Source organism: Myotis myotis, unplaced genomic scaffold, assembly GCF_014108235.1.
Source record: "Myotis myotis isolate mMyoMyo1 unplaced genomic scaffold, mMyoMyo1.p scaffold_m19_p_2, whole genome shotgun sequence".
NCBI classification, from domain to species: Eukaryota; Metazoa; Chordata; class Mammalia; order Chiroptera; family Vespertilionidae; genus Myotis; species Myotis myotis.
Genome location: NW_023416324.1, coordinates 188,767,358 through 188,793,615, shown reverse-complemented (window position 1 = coordinate 188,793,615; position 26,258 = coordinate 188,767,358). Strand labels below are relative to the sequence as shown.

Genomic DNA, 26,258 nt, shown 5'->3' with positions numbered 1-26,258 from the left:
GCCCTGCTCTGTTCGTAACAGGGGAAGGCACCCCAACCCCCTGATCAGCCCTGCTCTGTGCCTGATAGGGGGGAGCTCCCCAACCCCCTGATCGCCCTGCGGCTCTGTGTGTGACAGGGTGCAGCGCCCCAACCCCCTGATCGGCCCTGCTCTGTGGGTGACAGGGTGCGGTGCCCCAACTCCCCCCATGGGCCCTGCTCTGTGTGTGACGGGGTAGAGCCATAACCTCCCCATCGGCCCTGCCCTGAGTGTGAGAGTGGTGGCACCCCAACCCCCTGATCGGCCCTGCTCTGTGGGTGATAGAGGGCGGCGCACCGACCCCCTGATCCGCCCTGCTCTGTGTGTGACAGGGGGGAGCTCCCCAACCCCCTGATGGGCCCTGCTCTGTGAGTGACAGGGGGTGGCGCCACAACCTCCCCATTGACCTTGCTTTGAGTGTGACAGGGGGAGGTGCCCCAAACCCCCAATCGGCCCTACCCTGAGCGTGACTGAGGGTGGCATTGCAACCTCCAGATACGCCCTGCTCTGTGCATGACAGGGGGCGGCACCCCAACTCCCCAATCGGCCCTGCTCTGAGCCCGACCAGGGGCTGCACCTAGGGATTGGGCCTGCCCTCTGCCACCGGGGAGCAGGCCTAAGCCAGCAGGTCATTATCTCTCTAGGGGTCCCAGACTGCGAGAGGGCACAGGCCAGGCTGAGGGGTCCCTCCTCCCCCCCGGGTGCATAAATTTTTGTGCACCGGGCCTCTAGTCATTATAATAAAAGGCTATGTGACTGTTACAATGGAACGACCAGAACGACTGGTCACAATGATGTGCTCTGACCACCAGGGGGCAGAAGCCCAATGCAGGAGCTGTCTCCTGGTGATCAGTGTGCTCCCACAGGGGGAGCACCGCTCAGCCAGAAGCCATGCTTATGGCTGGCGAGCACAGTGGCAGCAACAGGAGCCTCTCCTGCCTCCGGGCAGCACTAAGAAGCAGTGAGCAAGTGGGTGGTAAGGAGCGATGGGTCCGAGACTTTGAGGGGGATGTCCACCTGCTGGCTTAGGCCTGATCCCTGGGGGTCCCGGACTGCGAGAGGACGCAGGCCAGGCTGAGGAACTCCCCACCCCGAAGTGCATGAATATTGTACACTGCGCCTCTCCTTATTAAATAAAAGACAAATGTGGTAGAAAACAAATCAAGACCATAAGAAAATTCCCATAAGTCTTTTGGCTACAAAAAGTAATAATAACACCATTTTTTAAAAATATGGTTTTACTAGTATTGATTTTAGAGAGAGAGAAAGGGAGAGGTATAGAGAGATTGAAATGAAACATCCATGAGAGAGAACCATCAACTGGCTGCCTCTTGCATGTCCCCTACTGGGAATCGAGTCCAAAACCTGGGCATGTGCCCTGACCTGGAATGTAACCTGGGACCCCTTGGTTCATGGTTTGACATTCAACCATTGAGCAATATCAGCTTGGCAAAAACATTATTTTTAAAAAGAGTAAAACTAGTATCAAAGATCAAACACGGTAGATAGCAAAAAAGGAAAAAATCAAATGTTGATCTGTTTCTGGATTAAATTTTGTACCAGGAAAAAATAAGCTATAAAGAACATCATGACAATTTTTAAAAATTAGATATGCACTATGTATTAGATACTCTTACATAAATGTTAAATTTACAAATTTTTATTATTTTACTATGGCTGTGTAAGAGAATGTCTTTGTTCATGGGAAATGCACCCCCAATTTTTTTTTTGTAAAAGGATCATGATGTTTATAACTTCCTCTTTAATGGTTTAGGGGGAAAAAAGAGGTGTGTGTGCGTGCGTGTGTGTGTGTGTGTGTGTGTGTGTGTACCTATGTGCAATGGGGGCAAAAGACAAACAGGTGGTGACTGGATAAAGTATATACCGAAGTTCCTTGTATGATTTTTGCATTCTTGCAAGTTTTCTGTAAGTTTGAAATTATACCAATGTAAAAAATTACTAAAGAAAGTCAAAGCAATTCCTTTAGTGAGCTAATTTATTATGTTGATCAATAAGGAATAGCCTATAGCCCACTGAAAACTGTAACTCTGACATAGAAGCTACCCTTGAGAGAATCACAGTAAATTCAAAGAAAGTTTAAAAAAATGGATTAAATAGTTGAAGAAAACATAAGTAAATGCATTGTACAAAGAGGATCCAACATAAACAAAATAGGTTTCTCAGCAGGAGAAAACCAAATGGAACAGAAAAGCAATTTAAATATACAATAGCAGAAAATTTCTCTGAAAATAAAGAGGAACTTATTTTGCAGACAGAAAGAGAACCCTCTATTTTAAGAAAGGCTAGATTATTAAAACTGAAACAATCCTTGTTCAGTTACTGAGTTTCAAAGATATGAATTTTTTTCAAATATCCAGTGAGAAAATAAGAGAGAGAGAGTGAAGTAAAGAATCAAGGTGACCTCAAACTACTTCAGAGGGGAATTCAGGCCCAGAAAATGATGCGTCAGTATGTACAAGGTTTAAGATAAAAGTGATCCAGGGAAATTAGCCTCAGCCAATTTGCCATTCAAATATAAAGGTAGCAGGCATTCTGAAGCATGAAATACCTCAAGAACTTGAGCTACCATGAGCCCTACTTAAGGGAAAAGCTACTTGACAATCACATTCAAGCAAACAAAATTTAAAAGGAAAACTGTGCTAAGGGATGAACTAGCACATATTCGGAGACAGAAGACTAGAGAAATGTCCAAGTGCAAGGGGAAAAATTGTGATCCACTAATTTCATACTTTAAACAGGCTACAGGTTCAATTCCAGATCAGGGCACATACCTAAACTGCAGGTTTAATCCCTGGTCTGGGCATGTATAGGAGGCAGCCAATCATGTTTTTCACTTTCTCTCTCTCTCTCTCTCTCTCTCTCTCTCTCCCTCTCCCTCTCCCTCTCCCTCTCCCTCTCCCTCTCCCTCTCCCTCTCCCTCTCCCTCTCCCTCTCCCTCTCCCTCTCTCTCTTCCTTCCTCTTTCTCCAAAATCAATAAACATTTCCTCAGATGAGGATAAAAAAAGGCACAAAATTGGGAAGTCATAGCAAAAATGCTGGTACTGATCATTTAATCCATAAGAATTTTCATTAAGGGAGAACCAAGATGGCGGCATAGGTTAACGCCGGAGTTTGCTGCCTTGAACAACTACTTCAAAAGTGAAACTAAAAAACGGAACGGACATCACCCAGAACCACAGGAACGCTGGCTGAGTGGAAGTCCTACAACTAGGAGGAAAGAGAAACGCATACGGACACTCAGAGGAGGCGCAGTGCTGAAGTCAAATTCTGAGGTGCGGAGTGCGCGGAGCGGGCTGGCGGCGGAGGGCGCGGTTGGCGTTTTCAATCAGGAGGGAGTCGCAGACTCTGAGCTCCAGATACAGGCGAGTCTTTAGGGACCCAGATTCAAACGGGAGAAGCGGGACTGTCTGGCTTCGGTCACAGCGAGTGCAGCTTTCTCTCCGAGGTTTACAGCGGGTGCTGGGACTCAGAGAGGCAGAGCCCCTGGGGACAGGACTGAGAGCCGCCATAACTGCTCTCTCCGGCCCACCCTGTTGATCCTGTGCGACCCGCCCCGCCCAAGCCCTGCACAGAGGCATTTGCCAGATAGCCTCAGGCAAAGGCTAGATTAGCACCTCCCTAGAGGACAGAAGTTCTCTCACTGCAGACACAGCTGATTCTCATAGCCACTTGGCCTGGAGGTCAAACCCTCCCTGGTATTAGCTACAACAATCAAGGTTTAACTATAAGACTGCGCACAAAGACCACTAGGGGGTGCACCAAGAAAGCATAACAAAATGCGGAGACAAAGAAACAGGACAAAATTGTCAATGGAAGATATAGAGTTCAGAACCACACTTTTAAAGTCTCTTCAGAACTGTTTAGAAGCCGCCGATAAACTTAATGAGATCTACAAGAAAACTAATGAGACCCTCGATGTTATATTGGGGAACCAACTAGAAATTAAGCATACACGGACTGAAATAACGAATATTATACAGACTCCCGACAGCAGACCAGAGGAGCGCAAGAATCAAGTCAATGATTTGAAATGCGAGGAAGCAAAAAACACCCAACCGGAAAAGCAAAATGAAAAAAGAATCCAAAAATGCGAGTCTAATGTAAGGAGCCTCTGGGACAGCTTCAAGCGTACCAACATTAGAATTATAGGGGTGCCAGAAGATGAGAGAGAGCAAGATATTGAAAACCTATTTGAAGAAATAATGACAGAAAACTTCCCCCACCTGGTGAAAGAAATGGACTTACAGGTCCAAGAAGCATGGAGAACCCCAAACAAAAGGAATCCAAAGAGGACCACACCAAGACACATCATAATTAAAATGCCAAGAGCAAAAGATAAAGAGAGAATCTTAAAAACAGCAAGAGAAAGAAACTCAGTTACCTACAAGGGAATACCCATATGACTGTCAGCTGATTTCTCAACAGAAACTTTGCAGGCCAGAAGGGAGTGGCAAGAAATATTCAAAGTGATGAATACCAAGAACCTACAACCAAGATTACTTTATCCAGCAAAGCTATCATTCAGAATTGAAGGTCAGATAAAGAGCTTCACAGATAAGGAAAAGCTAAAGGAGTTCATCACCACCAAACCAGGATTATATGAAATGCTGAAAGGTATCCTTTAAGAAGAGGAAGAGGAAGAAAAAGGTAAAGATACAAATTAGGAACAACAAATATGCATCTATCAACAAGTGAATCTAAGAATCAAGTGAATAAATAATCTGATGAACAGAATGAACTGGTGATTATAATAGAATCAGGGACATAGAAAGGGAATGGACTGACCATTCTTGGGGGGGAAAGGGGTGTGGGAGATGCGGGAAGAGACTGGACAAAAATCGTGCACCTATGGATGAGGACAGTGGGTGGGGAGTGAGGGCGGAGGGTGGGGCGGGAACAGGGAGGAGGGGAGTTATGGGGGGGGGGAAAAGAGGAACAAATGTAATAATCTGAACAATAAAGATTTAATTAAAAAAAAAATTTTCATTAAGAAGAAATAAAAGGATACCTTGAAAAAATGAAAAGTTATAATATCACTAAAACAGAGATGTATTCAATGCAATCTATAATTACATGTGGTTAACAATAAGAAATAAATGAGTTCTTATACTTTATTACTGTCTAAAATAAATCATAAAGAAAAAATGGTCTCAATTGCTTACTGTTTATTTTTACCTTTTTCCTTAATTTTTAAATTTACTGGTTGGACCATAAAAATTGAAAATATTCCAAAATGTTAAGTCGAACTACATGAAATCGCCTTTTTTGATTAAACATTTTTGTGATTTAAAAAACTTATTTGAAATGTACAATATCCTTTAGTTTCAGTTCAATTATTTTTATTATATTGGGTAAATAAATGTATAACTTTAAAAACAATTATGTAAAATATAAGTTTATTTTTAAAAAATTATTACTATATTTCCTATAATCTATCTTCCTAACTATAAGTTCTTATATGTATGTTTATGATATAAGCAGAGAAGTTTAAAATGAAGCTCATAAAATATTAATAATAGTTGTTTTCAGAATAGTAAAATTTTGTGGGGATTTAGGCTTTCTTTTGTATTTCTTTGTATTGCTTGAATTTTTCAAAACCAAGATGTAGCCTTTTTTGGGAAAACAACAAAGTCATTATTCTAAGGTAAATATCACTAAAACAACCAAGGGGGGAGCCATGGGTGGAATCCACAGGCCCAGAGAAGTTTCTGGCCTGCCTCTTAGATTTGTAGTGGCTTCCATCAAACTGAGTGAACAACTTTCTGACAAATATTAAGATTTCCTCCCCTGATGTTTTGTTACTGAACCAGACCTTTGTAAATTCAAGAATGTGGTTATGATTTACTATTCTCCATCCATGGAGGTTTAAGAAGTAGAATGCACAGACATAATTTCTCTTCAAACTAGTCAGCCAACTACTAGCATCGGTCTCAACTGGGTACTTGTTAGACGTGCAGAATCTCAGGCCCGTCCCCAGATAATACAGTGACACAACCTGCATTTTAACAAGATCCCCAGAGGCTCTCTGTATAAGGTGAAGCTTAAGAAATACTGCTTTAAAACATCTAACAGCTTAATTCTCCAACAGGGATGTTGGACAGCAGCTTTCCTACAGCTTACAGAGATTGGGCAAACTATGGCCCGCGGGACGGATCCGGCCCATTTGAAATGAATAAAACTAAAAAAAAAAAAAAAAAAAAAAAATACCGTACCCTTTTATGTAATGATGTTTACTTTGAATTTATATTAGTTCACACAAACACTCCATCCATGCTTTTGTTCCGGCCCTCCGGTCCAGTTTAAGAACCCATTGTGGCCCTCGAGTCAAAAAGTTTGCCCACCCCTGGATTAGCCACTCACTGGGTTTGCAGAAAGAAGAACAAATTTATTTTTTCTGTCCACATGAAGGTTCTTATGCAAGACAAATATAACTAGGTATCATGTGACCTGAGGGGGGGACCATCTCTTGTGTGGCTGGCATCCACACGCAACATTTTCAGAGTGACCTCAAGTGATATTCAAGAAAATAGACACAGAACTTGGATGGTTAAAAGAGGTAAATTTTGTTTGTTAGCTTGTTTTCTTGGAGCAGGATATGAAGAATCAGGCAGAGGGCAGAGTTAACATTGTCTACAGTGAAAAAAAAACAACAACAACAACACAGCATTACCTGCAAGATTTCTCAGCCCATTCCATTCCTTTTCCAGACTGTCGAAGGCTTGTTGGTCAGCAGTGTTGTCTGAAAAAGGCTCATTGTGGTCAGTAATATCAATGTGCTCAATTTCTGAAATTTCAGAAGCAGCTCTAGATAAAGATTGAGCCGGGGCACTTCTTGGTGGAGAATGGAAGGAGGAATTACAGTTGGAACTTCTTTTAACAGAGGTGGCAAGTGGTAAATTTGCTGTTGAAGGTCTCTGTGATGTTTTGCCTAAAATGAAAAAAAAAAATTTTAATCAATTTCTTTTTAAATTCTGAATGAGTGCTTAAAGATACAAAATACCAGCCCCCTAAACTTAGAGCAGTTCAGTTCATGCAAGAGAGAGTATGAAAAATTAAATTTTAGGTTATCGTCCATACTTTGCTAATCCCAAATTACTTTTCCCATGTTATAAAAAATACTTCTCGGTAAATTTTTCATAATTTTTCTATATTCAGAAAAAGATTAAATAATTTTAAAATTAACTAAAGCAAAAAATCTGCAAACTAAGTCAATTCCAGACCAGTACAGCACTCAATCTTATATCATCTATCTCCTAGGCAACCGCTGTGCATGTTTCTTAAATTCTAGGACAATACCACACTGTGCCTTGTCAGAGGAAAACAACCCAAGGATAATCATGGTACCACTTCCTAGTGAACCAATTTTACTTGGTGGCATGTAATTTATTTTTATATTAGAACAAACATGGAGCCCGGCCCTAGTGGCTCATTGGTTGAGTGTCAACCTATGAACCAGGAGCTCACGGTTCAATTCCTGGTCACGGTACATGCTTGGGTTGCGGGCTCGATCCCCAGTGGGTTACATGCAGGAGGCAGCCGATCAATGGTTCTCTCTCATCATTGATGTTTCTATTTCTCTCTCCCTCTCCCTTCCTCTCTTAAAACAATAAAGATACATTTTTTAAAAAGAACAAAGATGAAGACAAAATAGATTAGTATAAATTATTTTAAAAAATGAAAAGTATAGACTTTAAAGAAAGTGAGAACACATCTCTAATTTCCTAAACATGAGTTCACTCTCTGCTGCTTTATGGGGCACTCATTGGAAAAGTCCCGGAAGCACAAATCTAAGTCAGGTTATCACTGTGTTCAACCAGGGCAGTCAAGGCTTGATTTATTTCAAAGGTTGGTTTCTTTGGTTTCTTCAACAAGTGTGTCTCTTTCATAATATGAAAAAAATAATCCCTTCAAATTTTATACTAATACAACATAATTAATTTATACTTTGGCACTGTTCCAAGATTCTTTAATAAAGGGAATTTTCAAGGTACAAATTTAGAAATGCATAGTACTGGTAAAGTTTTAACCGTACTGAATCACTGTTCTGATTTAGATAAATATATTTATATTAAGTATAAATGATTTATATTAGAAGATAAGCTTGCATTCCCTTAACACAAATTGGCATTGTGTAAAATATTAAAATCTTTAGAGAAGTGCTATTGTCATTATCATAAAAATTATGATTTGACTGAACATATGCCATATAGCATTATGCCCAATCTATTGACTCAAAGGAAAATGTAAAATTCAGAAGAGAGGCTACAGACAGTTGGCATGTATTAAATATTTAATGACTATTGAGTTATTTTTTTAAATTTACAGATCTACTCTGAATGTAGCTAGTACCCTAAGAAGAATCTTAATGCAGTGGGTAATTATTTAAGCAATTAAAACTGACTAAGGTAAGTCCCAAAGGGCATCAATTTTAATAAACACTTCAGAAATCAATTTTGAAAACACTTTTGTTGGAATAAAATTATGAATAAATTAAAACAAGATCCTGACCTTTTGTGTCTGTTTGTGTTTGCGGACTATTCTAGAAAAAAATATCTGACAAAAATTTGCCTATGTTTTAAGAAAAATAAATGTAGATATCCCTAAGAATTATTTTAATGGCAAGAATTTAAAAATGATTTACCCTTTTACCTATAATATGTAACGAACCAATATTTTATCCATAGCCATCTATAAAAGCAAATTTGCCATTCATTCCTGCATAATGAAGCAGTGATAGAAACAAAAATAGAAGCACAGGTCAGTGCATGTAACAACAATTCACCTACATAAATCCAAAGTTTTAGGTCTATTGGTGCTCTTGTTCCAGCATCAAGAAGGGTTAAGCAATCTGGAGAAGGGGGCCGTGTATAACTTAAAGAGTCCAGAGACGAAATACAATTTTGAAAGGCATTTGGGGGTCAGAGGAGCTTAGCTAAAAGGAATTGTCTCAGGACTCCATGCTTTTTATTAACACAAATTGTCCTGAGGCAAGGCAGAGATATACACATCAAAGTGTCAGGGTTTCCTATACAGAGGCATTGTCAGATTGGGGGAAATTAGCCTACAGCTGTTCAGGTGTTTGGCAAGTAGGAGGCAATAACATGTAGATTAAGATGCCCTGAGCTGTCTTGGCAGCAAGCAATCCATCCCTTTTCAGGTTTGGGGAAAAGCCATCAGCCATTCCCAACAGGTGACAACATATGTAACTCAGCCTTTATTGAGTCTCCCAGTTCCATCAACCTTTCAATGAAACTCTTGGAATTATGACATGCTGGAATTGGTTTCCGGCATAGGTCTATGGAGAAAACCACACCCATCTATCTGTATTGTTCTAGGTTTCAGTCAAATAAAATTTAAAGGGGTTTAGAATGCTTATGAAAATAAAACAAACAAAAGATTTATTAGCAAGAACTGGACTTCTCCCAACACAGATAGATATGAGGTGAAAACATTTTGACATAACGTAGATGTCCTTTAGAAAATTCAGGAGAGTACAAATACTTTCCGAACTCTTACAACAACATCTGGTTGCCACAATACTTGAGGGCAATTGAACCCAATTGAGAAAAAAATAAAAGTATACCAGAAATGAATCAGACTTATGCTTAGCACACAGCAAGGAGACAGACCATCTTTCTTAATGAAAATACATTCAAAATGCAATTTAGAGTAACCAACATGCAGAGACAGAAGATGCTCTAATTTGGTCCTTGACTTTAGTCATTTATTTTATTCATGTAGGTGGGTATGTCATTCTCTTTCATGTTTATTGTATAAGCTTATTAATGTTATTGGTAGGGTTAAGATTTGAGACACAGTTAAGGCTGGCATTAATGAAAAATGCCACTATTGCAGGGATCATTCCATACTTTTTTACCGTCCAGTTGGTAGATTATAAATATAAGAAATTACTTTAGGAGTAATTTGTGCCGTCACTGGCAATGTAATCTTGGGAAATTATAGATTAACACTGATCACAGTTAGACTCTAAATATAACACATGAAATCACCCTTGGTATTAGCTGAAGAATATATGCTCTATGATTACTAATGAGACAACGCCAAATAGTGGAAAGATAAAATTGAAGGATGCCTTTGGGTTATATTAATGGGCACAAGAATGCCGATAGGAATATGAAAATATGAATCACTCACTGAAAAACAACAATAGTCATGGTTGCTATTCTAATTACAAATTAGAATTGATGAAGCATCATCAGGGCAACATGGTTTCTGCACAGTGTTTCAGTAACAATTTCTATTCTGGTCATAAGACCCAATATTTCATTCCTGAACAAAGGTTGCAAAACATTATTGTCTATTGATATTCTTGCTCAACTGTGTAAATTACTGAGAATTTGTACATAAAACACAGAAACGTGTTTTCCAGCAGTTCTTGAAACACATATGGATATTTTATTCGGCAGCATGGTTTAGTGGAAAAATGCTAAACTGGGAAGCAAGAACCTGTCTCGTCTCCCAGAATTAGAAATCAGCTTCTGACCTGAGACATGAAAATTCATATCTTGCCAGTAAAATTAAGGAGTTGGGCAGAATAATGTCTTAAATCCCTTCAAACTCTGAGAACTTATAAATTCACACCCTATCCAATTCAATTACAAAATCATGTGTCAAATCCTAAAACTACTAGGCACTGTGTCAGGATCCAGGTTATTCATAAGTGAATCAGACACTGCCCCACCCTCAAGTTGTTCTCCAGACTAACAGACAGTCCTACGCTCCAGCTTCCCTCAGTCAGAAGCACTGCCTGCTTACAATGACCCAGGGTCTGTTCCATCACTGAAGATGCACAAATGAATGGGACAGGCTAGGTTCTTGTTTTTTTTTCCCAACTGTGGGTAGGGTCAGCAGAAAATATACAAGTAAATGAAAATAATTTCATTTAGTGATAGGTTCTATGAGGAAGATAAAGGAAGGTAAATGTGATTAAGGGACTCAAGAGACCAGCATTAAATAGATGGAGTGGTCTGAGAAGGCCTCTCTCTAAGGAGGCAGCCTCTGGGCTGAGACTGAATAATGGAAAAGAATCAATCATATGAATGAGGATATGAAGATGGAGATGAAGGCTTCAGAGCATCCTGGGTCAGAGGGAAGAGCACCGTTTAAAGCTAAGACATAAGGTAAAAGTGTGGCTTGTCTAAGAAAAGAAAGGAAGCCAGTGGGGCTGCAATGTAGGAGAAGCTGCAGTTAGAAAAGATGGGCAGGGCCAATAGAGGTGCTGCTGTGTGAGGCACAGTAAGGAATATGATTTTTCTCAATCTTCTCTAAGAGGATGTGGGATGCTTTTAAGCAGAAAGATTGACATGATACAATCTAGGACTTAAATTTATGGGAAATACGACCCACTCCCTATAAATTATAAATAATTTTATGACAACAAATATGAATAATTCATTCACTGACTATAAGTAGTAGAATTTGATGGAAATTAATCATGGCTTTATGAAGAGGCAAAAGTGAATTTTGGGGAGACAAGTAAGAGGTGGTGAACAACTGGCTTGGGTTCATCTTGAGCAGATAGAAGTGGTTAGACTTGAGCTGAAAACAGCATAATCTACAGATAAATAGGATGTGATGAGTAAGAGTCAAGAAGATTCTCTGGGCTCAGACTTAGCAATGTTTGGATGGTGGTACCATTTACAGAGACAGAAAGATGGGTTGGGGGAGGACTAGGAGTAGGTTTTAGGAGCAGGTGGGTAGAATCAATGGACTTGCTGGTAAACACACATATCTCTCATAACTATCGTGCTTTACATTCACAAATCTAAAAAATCTTGCAGAAATAGGAATTCCTTTATATACTGGCATCAGTTCAGAATGTAAGACTTCCACAAGTTATGGCATAGCCAAGAAAATTTTGTTTTACCTAAGGCCATTGATAAAGCCATTTTTGTCTCCATAAAGCCATTTCTCTATGCTCCTAACTGGTGAATCTTATGAATTCTTCAATCTTTGGTTGAAATGTCATTTTGTCTCGAATACCTTGCAGATCTACACTTTTCAGTGTCAAAACAATTATTTTACCATCGCCATGCCTAAAAGACTGTACAGGTACCTACCTCTATTATAACTATTATTAATTACACTTTAATCCCCAAAAGTATGTCACTCACAGTCTTTTTATAAAACATAGAGATGATGTAATTGATGCTTACATATCTATATAGCAGTTTTCTCAATATATGATTTTGGACAACTATATTAGTATAACTTGGAGTTGTCGATAAAATAAATGCAAATTCCTGGAGCTTATTTTAGCCCAAATGAATCAGAATCACTAGGAGTGAGGTGAGGAGAGTCATATTACAATAGGTCTCCCCCATGATTCTGCTCCCACTGACATCTGAGAACCACTATGCTAGACTCAGCTCTGGGGTCACGGTAAGGAGGGCCATTTCATATCACCTGTGTCTGGTAGTGCTTGACCTGAAGTCAGTGCTCTCACAGATGTTTTAATAGTAAATTATTGATTTCAACTGACCATTCCAAATGGATATTTAAAGGCATTTGGGTAATTATGTATGAAGATTTGTCTTAGGAACAAGTTTCTCAGAGCATGCTGCATGTGAATTTGTGTTCATCAATATACCGTGACTTAGAACATTTCCTTTGACTGACTCAGAAGGAAGCAACCAGAATTTTTGAAGATGATCTAGATTGTGATATGAGTATGGGTACCTAACAATAGAGCCAAAAAACCTTTGTCATAAATGGATGATTTTTGCACTCAAAATATCTCATGTCTGACAGTTTCATAACATAAATGCATATGGAAAATATCTAATCTAGCCAAGGAGCTTTAATCATAGGATTAGGGCAAGGGAGACATATAAGTCTTTTTTTATTATTATTTATTTTTTTATTTTTTTATATATTTTTATTGATTTTTTACAGAGAGGAAGGGAGAGAGATAGAGAGTTAGAAACATCGATGAGAGAGAAACATCGATCAGCTGCCTCCTGCACATCTCCTACTGGGGATGTGCCCGCAACCCAGGTACATGCCCTTGACCGGAATCGAACCCGGGACCTCTCAGTCCGCAAGCCGACGCTCTATCCACTGAGCCAAACCGGTTTCGGCCATATAAGTCTTACATATCTGTACAAATTATATGTAATTAAATTTCTGGTTTTAAGATGGCTTTCAGACAAAGGCAAAAAGCCCCCTTTTTCAAGTGTCCCTCCTAAATTGTTCAGGGAACCTTACTGATGCATCCTTTATCCCCTAGTCCTGCCCAGTGCTAACATAGTCAACACATCTGTGTTGAATTGCCTTAATTCATCAGTTATCTACTGCAAATTCACATAAAATTCGGCATAAATCAAACTTACTTTAGCAGGTATTATTGGGTAACAAAAATGAACTAATAATACTATTGATTGGAATAATGTCAAAAGTCTCTACGAAAATATTGCAACACACATTCAACATGTCAAAAGAAATCTTGCAATTATTTAGGTTAGAGAATAGAGTAAGTGAACTAAATCAATAGCCCCAGGTTAACACACCCTCAACATTAGGTTTAGAATGGAGGTATCTCAGCAATAATCTTAGCCTAAACCATTCATTATGTAAATGGCTATATTTGACCATCATATAAGCCAAGTGGAGAAGTACACAAAACCCAGTATGGATACAGTTTTCCTCAGAGCGTAATGAAACTGAGTAGGTAAGGATTGTCCAAAGTATACACCATATCCTGAGCTACATTTTTAGAACATTACGCTCCAATACATCGCTACAGCAAATAACTAAGGTTGCAACACAGTTTGTGTGTGTGTGTGTATGTGTTTGACAGGAATAATGACGACTCTAGGTTTTTTAGTTTGGGGAGAAAAGTATAGGACAGTTAGTTAAAATGACTAAGTTTAAATTGTAACACTGCAAAAATTAATTTTCAGGTGACTAGTAAACTGCTAAAGACAAACTAATAGCGTGAATCACCAACATGTCACTGTCCAGTATGTACAGTCCATCTCACCCATCTTTTGCTGTGTTCTACTTGATAATGGGTTCTGGCCACTCTGCACAGCACCCGAAGCAACTGTACTGTTAGGACTTATGCTCTGGTCTGGGATCCAGTCTCTGTCTCCTTAAACAGAAAAATGGTACAATTATATACATTGAAAAGGAGAAAAATTCATGTTGTTGCTTTATTTCTTTTTCTTTGTTATTAGCATTGAATTTATTGGGGTGACATTGGTTAATAAAACTATATTATCTTACTGGATAATATTTAGCTAAAGAAGGAACATTTATAACAGTTTGGTATATATTATGAAAGACAAAATCTCATAATTACACAATAAAAACCATTAGGTTCACATAGCTTAATAAAGAGAAAAAAATAAACTCTAAATTGCAAAGATATTATACATGTTTGAAGAGAAACAAATATTTTAAGAAGTATTTAACAATATTACATAAAGCATAATTGTTTGTATGTGGATAAACACATTTGAATACAGAGGAATCTTAAGAACTCACGTGAAACCAAAATCTAGTTTTAAAAGAAAATTATAGATATGTCTCAGAAATCTCACAGATCCTGAAATTTTGGGATTTTCCTTTAAGCTGGCATTTAAGAATCATCATATAATGCTTGCTAGATAATAAATTGATTCAAAAGATTTATATTTCATAGTTTATTAAGGGACACATTTCTAAATTCTAAAAATAATCTCTCCCCAGTCTCATAATAGTCGTGTTATCTCTCATTCTGATAGCTGTCTTCAATATAAATATGTGGCAACTCACACAGGACTAATAATTTCAGCTAGAGAAGAATATAATGATTGTATTCATTGAACAGAATTGCCCAATATTTCCTAAGATGAGGATGGACTGCTTTAAAAAATGTGTCAGAAAATTGTTAGGTTGGTCAACAGGCCAACTGATCTCATGTCTGAATTTACCTGCAATTGTTACCTTCGTACCAGAAGATCTGCTTTCTAAACTATGAGAAGGCAGCGAGTTGAGTCTTTCGTTTTTATCAGAAACAAAGAATCTTTCAAGTCCTTGATATTTTTCAGTAATAGGCTTATTTCTGAGGGCTATTTCTTGTAACAACTAGGAAAAAAAATATTCAACAAAATTAAGTTATTTATCTCATCAACACAAAGCAGCACATGCATTCATTGAGTACCTACTATGTTCTTGGGATGGATTCTGCCCTCCTCAAGTTTAATTTCTAGTAAAGGAGACATAAATAATAGCATTTATATATAATAAGTTTTGAGAAATGTATAAACCACAATTACAGTAATTATCTGAAAGTTGCCATCAAACCAAGGAGTACAGAAGCTCATGAAACAAAATTTTCCTTTCCCCTTTCTTTCCTTTATTTTTTCCCCCTCAATGTCATTGCACACCATTATATGGAAAATAGGATCTCTCTCATATGCTGTGCTTTTTGAACTAGTGTCTTTTTCTAAACATAATATCATTTCAAAGATGAAATGTAAAAGGGAATAAATATGATCAGACCATGGTCATAGACAAAGTCCAAGTTAACAAAATATTCATCATGAAGCAATTAGGAAACTGAGGCAGGAACAAGCTAGGTAATTTGAGTTAATATAGCTCGAAAGTAGCAGACCTAGGTCTTGAATATAAGTCTATCTCATTTGATGCCTAGACTTACTCTATCACTCTATGAACTAATTTTTTATATGCTTTCATCCTAAGGAAGAGTACAAGTGAGATTAAAGAGTACATGAGCCCTAACCGGTTTGGCTCAGTGGGTAGAGCGTTGGCCTGCAGACTGAAGGGTCCCAGGTTTGATTCTGGCCAAGGGCATGTACCTTGGTTGCGGGCACATCCCCAGCAGGGGGTGTGCAGGAGGCAGCTGATCGATGCTGCTCTCTCATCGATGTTTCTATCTATCTATCTATCCCTCTCCTTTCCTCTCTGTAAAAACATCAATAACATATATATATATATATATATATAGATTAGAGATTTGAAGGGGGAGCTCCAGATGGGCTTACAATATATCAGAGTGGCTATCAGTATTTAAAAGTTCCGCAATGGATCTAATGAATGCCCTAATGTGGTCTGTTCAAGCTGGTAACCAACACAAAAGAAATTATTGTAACTTGATTCAAATTCATAAAACATACAAATGCTAAAATGTACAAAACCAAGTAGTGATCAATAAATCATCTCATTCAAAGATAAGTCCAAGTCCACTCTACTCATATCTTCACTGGTTTCCCCAGACACTGAAACCAGTCTACAGAACCCCTTCAGCCATAGTGGAGTTCATGTTTGGATTAGACAATTACAAATCTAGAAAGTTTTTTAAAAGCCTTGGTCAGCAGAACAATGAAAGTGAGTTTGTTCTTCCCAAACTCACAAAGTTAACTTGGTTGTTTCAGAACCAAACCAAGAGCCCCTGACTAGGCCATGTTCTTCCCGGCACCTGACTTTATCTCACTGCTGCTGCTCTACAACTTAGTACTTAATCTCATAGGTGGTCCCATATTTATGAGTAACTCAATTTCTGAAAACTGAAGTGCAAAATGAACTGCGATACAGTCAATTTCAAAGTCAAGTAATGCCACTACTAAAAATTGCCCCTATTGCTCACGCTTGAATTTTCTACTGGAGCACAACAAATGTCCAAGTAGTTTCTGCTCAGGGAATGGCTTTTACTAGGGCAGGAGGAGCATAAAAACAGTTCCTGTAGTCTTTAGTAGATTATAAACACTGTTCTCTATGATGTAACCATTTAACACTTTTTTCTTTTACAATCCTATATAATAAAAGGCTAATATGCAAATCGACCAATAGGCAGAATGACCGGTTGCTATGACACGCACTGACCACCAGGGTGCAGGCGCTCAGCAGAGGAGCTGCCCCTTGGTGGTCAGTGCGCTCCCACAGGGGGAGCGCCACTCAGCCAGAAGATGGGCTCACAGCTGGCAAGCTCAGTGGCAGTGGCGGGAGCCTCCCCCACCTCTGGGGAAGCACTAAGGATGTCCGACTGACGGCTTAGCCCCACTCCCCTAAGCCGTCAGTTGGACATCCCCTGAGGGCTCCCGAACTGTGAGAGGGTACAGGCTTGGCTGAGGGACCCTCACCTCCCCCCCAATGCTCGATTTTTATACACTGGGCCTCTAGTAGTATCATAAGAGATCAAAATATAATTAGTAGCTTTTTTAACATTTACATTTTAAATATGAAATGCTTTAAATATATAGATATGTAAAACACATGGTTCAACTTGATCACACAATTTAATATCAGTAATTTAAAGATTTGCTTCAGATTTACCTTTTTTATTTGTCCAGCTTTATTGAGATATAATGAACATATAACTGAATTACATTTTATTTTATTATTTTATTACTGACATTATTATATGTGACCCTCTGTGCCCACCTCCACTCAGTCCCTCCCCCCTTCCCTCTGGCTATTGTCTGTGTCTATGGGTTATGTCTATATGTTCTTTGGCTAATCCCCTTCACCTTCTTTCATCCGGTCCCTTTACTCCCCTTCCCCTCTGACAGCTGTCAGTCTGTTCCATGTATTCATGCCTCTGTTTCTATTTTGTCCATCAGTTTATTTTATTCACTAGATTCCACCTATAAGAAATTCCTATACCACAATATATATTAATCTTTATAAATTAATTGTATTATTTCATTGAAGTTGACATTCTTTTCTAATTATATTTTAATATTATTAGATTTGAGTGTATCGATAAAAAGTTACATATTGTAAATGTTTCCAAAAGTGCTATCAAACTCTATGTACCCTTTTACATTTCAATTTTTACATATTTTTGAGATGTATCCATGTTAATAAAAATAGTTCGATTTTATTTATTTTAACAGAAGGCCATGTCTCCTGCGAGGGCAAAGGCCCGCCTGGCCTATGCCCAGTGTAAAAGAACTGGGTTTCTTTGCTCAGGATTCCTCTCCTCTAACACAGCACACTGCATGTGCAGGTGTCACCAGCCCTCTTCCTGATGCCCTGTGGAAACTGGTCAGTTAGAGTTCTTGTTTGTTCTGTTTGCACAAATTCAATCTATGATCAATTGTTTTCTTCATCGGAAGAGGGGAGAGAATGTGTCTCCTGGCAAAGCCCTTCAGAGACTGAGCAGACTTTTAGGGATCTAAGGCTTTGCAGAGGTCTTGGTTCCTATTTGCCACGTTAAAAAGGAACAAATTGGGCACAGAAATCCAATCTCCAAACAGAAGTAGCAGCAGCTCAATATCCAGTCCGAATTTTTGGTACCACCTTCAGTTTAGGCACCACAGAGATTCATTTCCAATGACTTTAAAGGGTTGTCAAAATGTTGGACTTGCCCATTTCCAAATAATTTAACATTTGTTTTGCTCAATTTCCCAAGAGTTTATTATTAATAATCACTATTACCTAACATTTTTAGTATGTAGGACAGAGATTTAAATATAGTTTTAAAATTTGGTGGTAATGCAATAATTATTGCCAATAGCTACTTTACCATTTTTCCTAAGAAGAAACACAAACTTCACCCCTATTTCTTTATAACCATGTTCCTGACAGATACCTTTAACTCCTATACTTACATTAAGCCACAAAAACTGACTTTATCTACATATATGCCTTTATTTCATTTTAGCCAGTGACTATACAGTAAAAATCTAGAAAGGATTTATTATACTAAAATATTCATAACAAAAAATTTCATTTAGAAAGGTAACAGCACTATAAATACAGTGCATGAGATAGGCCTTAAAGTTTTATCTGTTATAGAAGCCATTTATTATCATGGCATTTACCATATTAGAGATGTCCTGTAAGTCATTAACATTCTTTCCCATATAACTCAATCTTCAACTACCTCATGATAATATATGGTAGTACATTTTAACTTCAATTGGAGGAAACATTTAAGAATGTATTGTGTGAGTATAAAATTATCTTACGATGTTTCTTATAAAAATTTTAATATAACAAACATAATAGAAATTTACCAGTGGTGACTCTGTAGTTTTTGAATCTTCCAAGTTTGGCCTCTCCAGAAAGTTGCTAAATTCCAAGGATTCTTTGATGTCTTGAGACAATTTCTCCTTAATGGAAGGTGTTTCTAAATCTACAGTTGGAAAAGAATCCTTGTTCGCAAATGATATGCAGGAATTATTCAGAGTTTGATTACATTCCATATCAATTAAACTTTTCTCTTTGAAATGTCTTTCAGAAAAGCTGCTTTCCCCTAAATTTTCAACAGCAGAAGAATATACATCAGGATCCACATTGTTGCCAAATTTTTTATTTGTAGTTTTTGCTGTTGAAAACATACATTTATAAAAGTTAAATAAATAAATATAAATAAATACATTGATTAATCTGTTCATAAACCAAATGTTCTGTGATGTAAACCTGTATCAATAAACCCTACTTTATCAATGTTTCTTTACTGAGTTCTCAGTGTTAAGATACTATTATGCTGTTTTTGTTCCTAAATGATAATCATGATTTACTTAGGCATTCAAACCTTAATGAGCTAGAGACTAATGGAGTGAGGCAAGATTTTATTTTGTAATGAAATCTTGAAATTGATGCAAATTTTTATTCAGCCTTTGGTTCAATTCCCACTTGCCTACCTCCTCTCCCACTCAAGTTTTACAACAGCAATTTATGAGAAATAATGCAGAGGGAATCTTATTTCCACATTTCACCTCTTTTCCACAGCATGCTAGTGATGAGGAGAAGGCAAAAAGAAATCTGCCAGATGAATGAGCAGCAGTTAGAGGCATAGAAAATGTTTAAGCTGGGACACCTGCTTCTGGAAAGCTACAAAATGAGCAAGATTTTATGAGTCACCACCTCATCATGTCTGCTTTTAACATATCACTTGGTTTTTAGATCATTGGTTTCAACCTGGTTGCACAATGGATTCATCTGAAGGTGCTCTTTAAAATTGTCAGTGTGGGGGCCTGACCCCAAACCAACTGAATCAAACACTGGGAGTGGGACTCGAGCACTGCACTGTCTTTGTTGGTTTATTTTCCTCTACAAGTTCTCCAGGTGATTATAATGTGCAGCTCGGGTTGTGAACATTGGTCTATATTTTCTGAGGAATTAAAATCATTTAACAATTTTTGCACCACATTGCTTTCATTTTACATATATTTTCCAGAATGAATACAACATCTGATTATCCCTTATTAGCTTTCTAATATAAACAGCTTATCTCTATAAATATACTGTGTAAAACAGTAGATGCTATGACTAAAATAATCTCCAGTGATGTAAATTCTGTCTTGCAGCCCAAAGGACTTGTTGCAATCAAATGTTGATATAGCTCAGCTATTACATGTAGTATTTACTTAGAACTTTCACATCCAACAACTATCACCTCAAATTGCACAAATACTATCAGAAATGCAATAATGTGTATGTCATAGAAATGCTTTAATAAGAAAAACTTTATAAAGGCTATTCAACTTAACGAAACTTCCACAATAATGCTGTATTTTCCTTCTACACTTAAATAGAAGTTATCTGATTTTTTTACCAGTAGAAACACATGAAATTTGTTATATGGAAATGTCTGCAATTAATCTCTATGATATTCACCTAAGGTGGCAAAATTTCATCATTAGGATCTTTTGTTGTTGAAAATGAGATAAAACATCCATTTATTAATGTTTAAAATGTGATACAGAATGTACAGGCATGGTTTAATTTACTCTATTCATTGGAAGCCCTGTTAAGTCATAAAAATTAGATATCTTGGTTCAATATTCATAAATCAATTTAATTTATCACATCAATAGGTTAAAGAAGAAAAATCAAAGGATCATGTAAATAGATGCAGAAAACATGACAAAATCCAACACCCACTTATGATAAAAACTCTCAGCAAACTAGGAATAAAGGGAAATTCTCAATCTGATAAAGGCTACAGAAAAAAACCACAAATGCACACACACACACACACATACACACACACACAAAACTATAGTTCACATCATACTTAATGATGAGAAACTAAAAGCTTTACTCATAAGATGAGAAATAAGGCTAGGTTTTACCCTCTTACCACTCCTTTTTCAACACTGAGCTGCAAAACCTAGCTACCCAGTAAAACGAGAAAAGGGAATAAAAGAAATGCAGATTCAGAAGAAATGAATTTGATATTGTTCACAGATAATATGATTGTCTACATACAACGTCCAAAAGAATTAAAAAACCCCTCCAATAACTAGTTATTGAAAGATTGCAGTACATAAACTAAACATACAAGTCAATCACTTTTCTATATACCAATATAAACAAGTAAAATTTGAAATTAACATAATAGCATTTACATTAGCAAACAAAAATGAAATACTTAGGTATAAATCTAACAAACTATGCACAGATCTATAGGAGTAATACTAGAAATATCTGATTACAGAACTCAAAGACTAAATAAATATATAGTCCATGTTCATGGATAGGAAGCTTCAATATCATCAAGATGTCAGGTTTTCCCAACTTGATCCATAGACGCTATGAAATCTCAATCAAAATATCAGCAAATTATTTTGTGGCTATAGATAAATTGATTCTAAAATTTATATTAAGAGGCAAAAGACCCAGAAGAAGCAACACAATATTGATGGAGTAGAAAAAGTCAGAAAACTGATGCTATCCAACTTCAATAATTATGATACAATATACAATAAAGACAATGTGGTATTAGCAAAAGTATAAAAATATTGATCAATGGAGCAGAATAGAGAATCTATAAATAGACCCACATAAATACAGTCAGCTGATATTTGACAAAAGAGCAAAGACAATACAATGGAGAAAAGACTGTCTTTTCAACAAACAGGGCTGGAACAACTAGACCTCTGCATGCCCCAAAGGTCAATCTGAACACAGACCTTACACCCTTCACAAAAACTTACTCAGAATGAGTGATAGACATAAATGTAAAATGCAAAATTATAAAACTCCTAGAACACTGGAGAAAATGTAGGGTATATTGGGTATCATGATGACTTCTTCAAACACAATACCAAGCAGATTCCCTGAAAGAAATACTTGATAAGCTGGACTTTATTACAATTAAAAATGTGCGTTGTGTGAAAGACATTGCCAGGAGAGTAAGAAGACAAGCCACAGACTTGGAGAAAATATTTGTAAAATATGTATCTAGTAAAGTACTGTTATCCAAAATAACAAAAGAAATCTTAAGAAAATGTGAAACCCAACTGAAAAAAATGGGCTAACACCTTAGCAGACACTTCATCAAAGAAGATATATTGATGGAAAATAAGTGCCGGGAGCCAGTCCATGCTTGCTGTTTCAAGGGACCTGGCATATATGGCATACTGTTTTTAATATGTTTGCTCACCTTCTTGGCACTATGTGTTTTAACCAAGGTCTCTGAGAAAGGTTGTTTCCCCAGGTAGGGATTTTCCCCTGAAGTTAGGGAGGGAATAAAACCTCTTAACTAAGTGCCAGGCGGGTAATTAATCACTTTAACTATGAACAATCATGCTTAAGCTACATAATCTTTACTCCCTGGAATGGAGATAAGAAACGCCCTAACCTTTGGAATAGAGATTGATAGGATTGGAATCAACTGGTATAAATACAGATGTAACAAGACAGAACTTAGAAGACAGAACCTACACAGAACGTTCTCTAGAGATAGAAGAACTTCGCTGGAGAGAACATGGCAAAAGATCCTGGACAGAAACTGGCCCCAGAACCTAGAGACAGAACCTAGCGAGAGAACATGGCAAAAGATCCTGGACTGAACCTGACTACAGAAATTGGCAAGAGAACCTGACTAGAACCTGGTGACTGAACCTGGCTGGAGAACCTGGACAGAACCTGGCTGGAGAACCTAGCGAGGGAACATGGCTACAGAACCTGGCTGGAGAACCTGGAGAACCTAGCAAGAGAATATGGACACAGAACCTGGCTGGAGATCCTGAGCAGAACCTCTCTGGAGATCCAGACCAGAACTTGGCTGGAGATCCTGGCTGGAGATCCTGGCTAGGCTGCTGATCAACTGAACACTGTCTCCCTGTCATTCCTTCTTTCGCCGACTCCATCCATACCTTTGGGGACCCCTGGACCTGCTGGGGTTGGACCCCAGCAAATAAGTATTGATGAAAAGATGTTCAACATCATAAGCCATTAGAAAATTGAAAATACAAACAATAATGAAATACCACTGCACAATTATTAGAATGGCAAAAATTTGAAACACTGGCAACACCAAATGCTGATGAAGATGTGGAGAACAGGAACCATCATTCATTGCAGGTGGGAATGCAAAATGGTACAGCCACTTTGGAAGACAGTTTGGTGATTTCTTACAAAACAAAATATACGCTTAACATGTGATCCAACAATCAAATCCCTTGAGTATTACCCAAATGAGCTGAAAATGTAGGTCCAAACAAAAACCCACACATAGATATATATAACAACTTTACTCATAATTGCCAAAACATGAAACTGATCAAGCTATTTTTCAATAAGTGAATGTATAAATAAATTGTGGTACATTCAGACAATGGAACTTCAGCACTAAAAAGAAATGAGCTATCAAGCCATGTAAAAAAAATAGAGGCACCTTTAAATGCATAATACTAAGTGAAAGAAGCCAATTTGAAAAGAGTGCATACTATATGATTCCAGCTCTATGACTTTCTAGAAAAGGCAAAACTATGGAGACAGTAAAAAGATTAGTGGTACCCAGGGGTTAGGAAGAAGGGAGATATAAGAAATCAGAGCGCAGAGGATTTTCAGAGCAGTAAAACTATTTTGTATAAAATATAATACTGGACACATGTCATTATACATTTGTCCAAACCCACAGAATGTACAACCAAGAGTGAACCCTAACATAAACTATGAATTTGGGGTGGCAATAATGTGTCCATCTATGGTTGTTGACTGACAACGTACTATTCTGGTTTGAGATGTTAATAGTGGGAGAAGTAATGAGTTTGTGGTGACAGAGGGTATATGGAAACTCTGTACTTCCTTTTGCAGTTTTGCTGCAAACCTAAAACTGCTCTGAAAAGTAAAGCCTAGCCCTGGCCGGTTTGGCTCAGTGGATAGAGTGTTGGCCTGCAGGCTGAGGGGTCCCAGTTTCAATTCCAGCCAAGGGTACATGCCTGGGTTGTGGTTTGATCCCCAGTAGGGGGCGTGCAGTAGGCAGCCAATCAATGATTTTCTCTGATGATTGATGTTTTCTCTCTCTCTCTCTCTCTCTCTCTCTCTCTCTCTCTCTCTCTCTCCCTCCCTCCCTCCCTCCCTCTCTCCCTCTCCCTCTCCCTCTCCCTTCCTCTCTGAAATCAATAAAGAAATATAATTTTTTAAAAATAAATAAAGCCTATTTAAATAAATTAAGTATCTTTAAAGTAACACTTAATGAACATTTATATTCAGCATTGTCATGCAGGTAACTGGAACACTGTGCTACAGTTAAGTTAAAAAATATCCTCTAGGCTAGATCTGGAGCTGTGGAAAAGTCCTAAACTCCCATGTGAATGAATGTACCTTCAACCAATTTTCTTCTGAGAACTAAAACTTCTGGGTTAACATAAACAGCGAAATAGTCAAAGCTTGTGTATACTGTACTACCGATTGGTTCTATTAAATTACCAACACTTATTGTTAGTAATAGTAATCAACAAGGAAAAACGTTACCTTTCGAGTTATCTTCACAATAAGAAGGGCTGTTGCTTAGATGAAGATGTAAGAGGTCTGTTTTTCCCTTGGTGAAAGCATGATGCTGATGGATATCATTTTTATACGGAAAAGTATTCTGATAATCATAAAATGCGCAACTTCCACGTTTATGGAAAAGCAAAAGAATAGCATTGAAAGAAATGATATTAAAAAGTAAAAAGTCCCAACTTATTAAAAGAAATATAATAAAACCTTAAAGAAATAGGGGTATTCACATTGATTTAATGTTTGTTTCAGCTTTGCGGTGGACACATTCTAAGCTATAAGTAACTAAGTAGTATCATGGAATTAAAAGAAATAGGCAACTGGGCCAACACTGGTTTTACTACAAAATTTTAATTGAAAGTTGTTTTTCTTTTTATATTCTCAAATAAATGTGGTTCCTTATATTCTTTCTTCAAAAGATGAAGCGTTAATCTTTTAAGTTCATTAAAATGAAATCAAAGGTGTTTTTTTTGCCAAAACTGGTTTGGCTCAGTGGATAGAGCGTCAGCCTGTGGACTGAAAGGTCCCGGGTTCGACTCCGGTCAAGGGCATGTACCAGGGTTGCGGGCACATCCCTAGGAGATGTGCAGGAGGCAGCTGATCGATGTTTCTCTCTCATCGATGTTTCTAACTCTCTATCTCTCTCCCTTCCTCTCTGTAAAAAATCAATAAAATATATTTTTTAAAAAAGGTGTTTTTTTAAATTAATTGAATTTATTAAGATGGCATTGGTTAATAAAATTATATAGGTTTCAGATATACAATTCTATAATACATCATCTGTATATTATATGATGTGTTCACCCTCCCAGGTCAATTCTCCTCCCATCAAAGCAAGGTTTTATACTTAAATAAACTTGTAGTTGTTCATAAATGAACTATTTTAGTTAAAATACCATATGTGGTATTTGTTTCATTTTTAATTATGCTTACCATATATATAAGCATAGTTACAATTTAAATAACATTTTCAATGTATTGAATAATATATTTAATAACACCTTAAATTTACGTAAACTCTATATAGTACCATCGTAAAAAACATATGCATTATGCTTAATCAAAAAGATCCTCTTGAATCACCTATGATTCTTTATGATTTTTCTAAGAAAATAGGAAGCTCTATGGGCACTTCAAAACCCAAGATGCTAAACTGTTGCTAAACAATGGTCAGTAACTTTTTCTGCCTTCTCTAATACCATACAGGGAGGTCAAAGCAAAGATTTGTGATAACATATATAAAATAATCAAATTAAAGGGCAGAGATAGCATTCATTTCCCTGGGGCTATATTAGTGGATATAAACCTCTTATTTACTGACCAGAGGTTGTCTACTGGCTTCTGTAAAAATGTCAAATGGCAAAAGCACATTTGCTACTAGACATCTGGGTCTCTGTGTCAAAACATGGGGCTTTTCACATCTGAGTGCATCACATAGGAGCATTGCTATTTCTAAATGCTGACAAGGGCCCAAGTTTATCTGAACATATAAACAAAGAATTGGCCGAAG

General features: G+C 37.6%; 1 protein-coding gene across 2 annotated transcripts in view; it reads right to left on the bottom strand.

Moving 5' to 3' along the window:
- Window positions 1-26,258, bottom strand: part of ZBBX (zinc finger B-box domain containing) — a 102,462-nt gene that overhangs the window by 12,440 nt on the left and 63,764 nt on the right. Inside the window, exons 13-17 of one of the 2 annotated variants that reach the window (XM_036351937.1) lie at window positions 24,722-24,861; window positions 19,027-19,337; window positions 14,977-15,130; window positions 14,043-14,153; window positions 6,711-6,968 (exon numbers count right to left, since the gene is read on the bottom strand). In XM_036351937.1, the coding sequence (XP_036207830.1) occupies window positions 6,711-6,968; window positions 14,043-14,153; window positions 14,977-15,130; window positions 19,027-19,337; window positions 24,722-24,861 (974 nt within the window). The remainder of the gene's footprint in view (window positions 1-6,710; window positions 6,969-14,042; window positions 14,154-14,976; window positions 15,131-19,026; window positions 19,338-24,721; window positions 24,862-26,258) is intronic. The other variant, XM_036351938.1, reaches the window with a different exon arrangement.